This window comes from Rhea americana, unplaced genomic scaffold (assembly GCF_003343005.1).
Source record: "Rhea americana isolate MKP2758 unplaced genomic scaffold, rheAme1 scaffold_7, whole genome shotgun sequence".
Classification (NCBI taxonomy): Eukaryota; Metazoa; Chordata; class Aves; order Rheiformes; family Rheidae; genus Rhea; species Rhea americana.
This window is the reverse complement of record NW_028186867.1, coordinates 9,742,665-9,748,664: the sequence shown is the minus strand read 5'-3', so window position 1 is coordinate 9,748,664 and position 6,000 is coordinate 9,742,665. Positions and strand designations below refer to the sequence as shown.

The 6,000-nt window shown below is 38.2% G+C and overlaps 1 protein-coding gene across 2 annotated transcripts in view; it reads left to right on the top strand.

The window, feature by feature from the left end:
* CNGA3 (cyclic nucleotide gated channel subunit alpha 3) overlaps nucleotides 1-6,000 on the top strand; it is a 41,029-nt gene that overhangs the window by 14,347 nt on the left and 20,682 nt on the right. For both annotated transcript variants that reach the window (XM_085321517.1, XM_085321516.1), the window contains exon 3: nucleotides 3,358-3,474. In XM_085321517.1, the coding sequence (XP_085177643.1) occupies nucleotides 3,358-3,474 (117 nt within the window). The remainder of the gene's footprint in view (nucleotides 1-3,357; nucleotides 3,475-6,000) is intronic.

The window sequence follows — 6,000 nt, the reverse complement described above, 5'->3', positions numbered from 1 at the left end:
GTCTGTACGTTTTATATCTAAAACCTTAGAACATAATAATGAGTTTACTTATGAATTGTTATATTTATTTACAACATAAACCTAATTAGGGAAAGTCTTGGTGCATGTACAGACTAATAAAAATTTTTTTTTTGAAAAAAGTCAAGCAACAAAAAACAAAATACAGACTTTAAAATTTTTATTGAGTCCATAATCCCATCCAATTGTGATTCCAGCGGTTGAATCTGAGAGTTTTACCATTGTCTCCTACAACTTAGCAGATTTTGTTGGAGTAGCAGAAGGTATCAATTTTCCATTGAATATGTCTGGCTACTTATTGGTAGGGATCTGACCCAAGAGTCATTTAAATCATTGAAAATTCTTTCATCAATTTTATGGGACTCTGGATCAGACCTGCAGATGATAAGATTAGGTCACATTAAGCATACCAACTTGTTTTGACAAGACTAAAAAAATTATTTCTTCAGCATACTTCTATTGCTGAACACCGAAGGCCACATCCTCAGTGGCAGCCAAAATCAAACACAGAGCCTTGGGCATGCCTCGTGGAGGGTGCAGAGTGCAGGGTTCCCTATAGCTATTGATAGCAAGAAGACAGGCAGTTGCCAAGATTTTAGAGGATGTTACAGAGGTACAAAATACCATGAGTTTGTGTAGGGACAATGGAGCGCAGCTTTTCCAGACTGCTGAGGAGTGTGGAGGTGACTGCTGTGCACACACAGCCTTTGACAGCTGATGTACTTAACATGCGTGACTCTACGCTGGTAAATGGAGCTAGTAGGATGCAGCGTATTGCTTTTAGCATCTGACCTAGCTTGTTCAGGGTTCACTCAGCTATCTCTGTATTATTCTGCATAGTTTTTCTAGGCATTTCTTCGAAACAAATCTGGGATTTGCAGTCTTAGCTTTACATTATCAGCAGATGCCTAAGCACAATAGAGTTAGCAGTAAAGGAGACTGGGACCAAAAAAAATTTGCAAAAAAAGAAACAAATGAGGAAGGCTAGTTAATAGTGCCTTTTGGATACCAAGTCTCACCTCCTGCCTGGCTTGTATTCTTACTCATAAGCCAGCACAATTATATCAAAATAGAACATCTTATGGTGGTGACTAAAATTGAAATTAATCTCCCTCTGAGGCTTCAGCAGAAATCTCACTGGCTTGATCTGCTGGGTCTGACCTCTGTGTAGGGTTTTTTCTTTTTAAGAAACTGACAAAGAATGCAGGCTAAGTTTTTTTTTTATTATTATTTTTTATTTTTTTTTTTTAAATTCTACTTGGAAGGCTACTTTGAGTATTTTAATCTGTATTTTCTGTATTACTAATCACTTTCTTTTGTGACCCTGATACTTAATTACCTGCATTTAGAGGAAATATAACAACTTAGTATATAATCACTAAAAGTATTTGATTTACTGCAAGTTAGTGAGGTACTTCTCATTATCTGAGTCATATAACTGCTTGGACATACACTTTTAACCCTTAAGCCTCCTTTAAGGCTATATATTTCTTCCAAATATGTTTTTTTCACAACTGAATTCTGAAGCTTGAAACTATTTACTGAGAACTCTCACTGTCTTCTTTTAAAGAAATGTGTTTTCAGGACTTGCCAGAAAGATTGGCAAGTAGGAAGAGTACTAGCAATATTAGAATTCAGTACTGTCTAAGATCAGACAAGATGTATATTTTTCTATGAAAAGGAATATTGCAGACTTTAAAATAGCCAAAGTGGTGCAGTGTAAAAGACTATCTAGTTCAATATCCTTTTTCCAGCAGGGCTGTAAGCAGATACTTTGTCAAAAATAAGAGGACAATATGCAAGTGTCTGCAACATACTTTCTTTCAATACTGTCTCAGTCTCCAGCTCAGGAGACTTTTTGAGCTGAACATAGTTTCTACATGTCTGGTAATCTTTAACAGATTTCTCTTCCAAGAGTTTGTTCATTCTTCAGAAGCAATGCTGGCTTTGACATCCACAGTATTCTCAGCACAACATAAACCAAGTTATGACGCTTTTTCAGTACCAGGCAGTGTCTACTGGTATCCTCTTATTAAAAGAAAAGAAGAAAACAATTAAGCAGTTGAGAATTCTAGAGGTTTCTGGACCTAGATTTTGTGGCGTGGTTCTTTGTGGAGAAATAATAAAGTTCTGATTCTCTGTCAGTTCCTCTGCTGTGAGTACATACAAAACTCAGTTGCTAATTGTCTGCTGGTAGGCATGTTGTTGCCAGTTCTTAAAAAATTTTTGCAAATATCATTGTAATTGGTCTTTTTCTGACAGTCCTGAGCAACGTGAGAATCCTTTCTTGCATTACAAAGGGGGAAGAGTGATCTTTACTGAATGTGATGCAATCTTGCAAAAGTGAATCCTAAAGAAAGAAAAACACAAAGAAAACCCCAGGAGACAAATAGAGAGATCCAGAGCAAGCTTTGATAAAGTCCTTGTTCCAATGAAATCAGTTTCAAAACTGGAAGAAGAGGAGGCCAAAGTTTTATCTGCTTTTCTTAAATCCTAATTATTTTAGTGCTAATAGGCAGTCTTACAATTATGGGAATCCATGGGAGCTGGCAGGCACCGCACATGGCTTTATGTTATAATCACTATGTCCTATTGTGTGCAACTGAGTTGTTGTCTTGTTTTCTTCCATGTGGCAATAGCTTGAAGTGCCTCATCTCATCACACAAAAACAGCTTTGAAGATCTGTAGCCTGTTCTGCTTTGCAATAGGAGAACTTTCCTTTATGAAGCAAGCAGCATTAAGCCTGCAGTCATGCAGCTGGTTGCAAGAGGCTAGTATGAAGGGCAATGATGCTATTCAGGGCTAACTACTGTAAAATCATAATTTTTCCCTTTCAAGTCAGCCAGGAGCGAAAGGAAAAGAGAGGTGTATTTGCTTTGAATCCTAAAAGGAAGAACATTGATAGGAATTCCAGACTGTTAAACRCAAACAATATCTGGAAGAACAACACTGAAAAAAAGCAGTGGGAAGTTGCTATAAAGTCCCCTAGAGATGTTGGACTCCGTGTTGAATGAAAGTTGCTGATGCTTTAAGAAGGTTTTAGAGTAGCAAATGTTGCTTTCCCGTATCATGTATCTGCACACCAGGGAAGTATTTACCAGTGAAGAATCAGCTTCTGAGCTTGCTGGGATGCCAGAACCTTACCTGACTTCATTAAGTGTTGGGAGTTTCCAGAAAAGTGGAAGCATAGAATTAGCTTTATATTTAGCATATCCTTTTAGAAAGAGGATAATTTGCCACATTGTTTTTTGATGCAGTGGTGGAAGGAATTGGATGGGGGGAAATCTACAGGAAGCAGTGTGGAATTCTTAAAAATTCTTTAAAAAATTGCTTTTGCAGAACCCATTCACTTTGTGAGGATACATCTTCTGAATTGCAGAGGGTCATTTCTGTGGAGGGAAGAGGCCTACCTGAATCCCAGACAAGCTCATTCGCAGGTAGAGGAGCAATAGCAAGGTAATGTGCTAATGAATGCCATTTCTATTACTAAGTGTAACATGCTTGAAAATGTCTAATCACAATTTGGAGGTAAATGAAGCGCTGTCACTTTCCAAGAAAAATGGAAGGAGTCCACCTGAAAAAAGTCTGTAAAATAAACAGAAGCTGCTTTTGACTTTGATTGTGTACTTCTACAATTTTTAGAAACCTAGAGGTGCTGAGTGAACTCACACAGGTTAGTCTAAACAAGAGAAAAGATTTATTTACATTATCAGCTCTGAAAATATATTGAATACTGAGGAAATACTTAAAATGAGGTCAGACTGTAAAGTAAACGAGTATTTGGTTCTGGCTGATCGCTAATGCAATGTTAGTTTCCTGTCAAATACAACATAATGATTGTTCCATTGTTGGTGGTTGGCTTTGACAAGGGAGGAGACAGGGGCTTTTGTGTTGGGAGTGCAAGGGTTGCTATATATTTTTAGAATCTGGTTATGTTTACGATACATTGGGAGCCTTACTGAACAGAGTCAATCTAGGCTAAATTTTGCTTAAGTCATTTACTTTACGTAAACCTAAAAATGTTCCTGAAGTAGGGCAAGTCATAGAATCATAGAATCAGTAAGGTTGGAAGGGACCTCTGGAGATCATCCTGTCCAACCTCCCTGCTCAGCAGGGTCACCTAGACCATGTTAGACAGGGTTGCGTCCAGGCGGGCCTTGAAGATCTCCAGAGAAGGAGACTCCACAACCTCTCTGGGCAACCTGCTCCAGTGCTCCATCACTCTCACAGGGAAGAAATTCCCCCTCACGGTCATGAAGAACTTCCTGTGCTTCAATTTCTGCCCATTGCCTCTTGTCCTGTCACATGGGACAACTGAAAAGAGTTTGTCCCCATCCCCTCGACACCCTCCCTTCAGGTACTCATACACGTTGATCAGATCCCCCCTCAGTCTTCTCTTCCCCAGGCTAAGCAGGCCCAGCTCTCGCAGCCGTTCCTCCTAGAGCAGATGCTCCAGCCCTCTGATCATCTTCATAGCCCTACGCTGGACTCTCTCCTGTAACTCCATGTCTCTCTTGTCCTGGGGAGCCCAGAACTGGACACAGTACTTGAGATGAGGCCTCCCAAGGGCTGAGTAGAGGGGCAGGATCACCTCCCTCCACCTGCTGGCAGCACTCTTCCTAATGTACCCCAGGAGACCATTGGCCTTCTTGGCCACAAGGGCACATTGTGCTGAAGTCCTTTTCTGATTCAGAGTTTCTATATCTGATTTAAATAATTCCAGCTGAAACTACAGAGCTCTATCTGTCCTCTGATACCGTTGATACATTTGCTACAGAACATACTCAGTTTAACTATAGAATATTTTGAAGAGCAAAGAATAATTGATTACAAAACTAGTCACTTAAAGAGTGCAGTTTACATTTCAGCATTTTGGACAGTGGAGAATAAACTTGCCTTTGCCTGATGGGTTGTCAGATAGTAACACTGCTGTGTGTAGATTACTAAGTCTGCAAGCAATTGGTTTTAGGTAGAAGATATGTATGTGTGTGTGTGTGTGTGTGTGTGTGTGTAAACATATATGCGTATATGTGTGTATGTATATATATATATAAACTGTGTTTGAGAACTTTCTTTTAAATCCTTGTTTATATTCTTTATTCCTTTTCAGAACAGTTTGAATTACATGTATGTGCGACTAGAATTACTTATGCCCAGAACCTACAAGGAAGTCTGAGATGAAAACATGAATTCTTAGCAATTTAGATGTCATGGCAACATAATATGCCTATTTAATGCAAATTCTGAAGGACCTAAAAAAACATTGTTTGTCAGATTTCACTCAGAGTTTTTAATTTGAGATAAAAAGTACAATAAGGGTGGAGATAATATGTCATGGCAGAAACCAGAAAGGAGTATTTCTTTGTTCAAATAGAGAAGTTTTCAATCTTAGATTGTAAAATTTGTTTGGCTCTTTAACTAATGGGTCTGTGTCTCATCAAAATGTTTTAGGTCTTAATGTAAGAAAGCTGAGGTCTACAGGCAGAGAAAAATTTTGGAGGTTAATTTTGTGTTTTTTAGCTTTCTTTCAATAGGATGATGAATCTAGTAATTAATCTCTGACTTTTATGTGGAGTGTTWTGTTTTTCTTTTGTGTCTTAGGTAGACCTTGAATTCTCTTAATTGTTGAAAGTATTAGATGATTTGTATGATACAGTCTTGGCGTAGGAATGAGGAACTAGAAATATGTCTTTCTGATTTCTGATAGGTGATATTATTCCTGCCTTTTTTTGTTCTTTTTCTCTCAGAGTAAGAGATCTTGGGCCAAATATTTGAGATGCTGTAGCATTAGACCCTTAAGAACTGCACTCAAGAAGATATACTTTATAATAAGATTTAAATTGGTCATGTCATCACAGGCCTCTCTGTGGATTCTCAGCATATATAATTTTAACCAATACTGAGAGAATGTAAAGAGATTTCCTTGAGAAGCCCAAAAGTTCTTTGAGAAGTTACGCATTGTTCAGTATTCCATTATAGTAT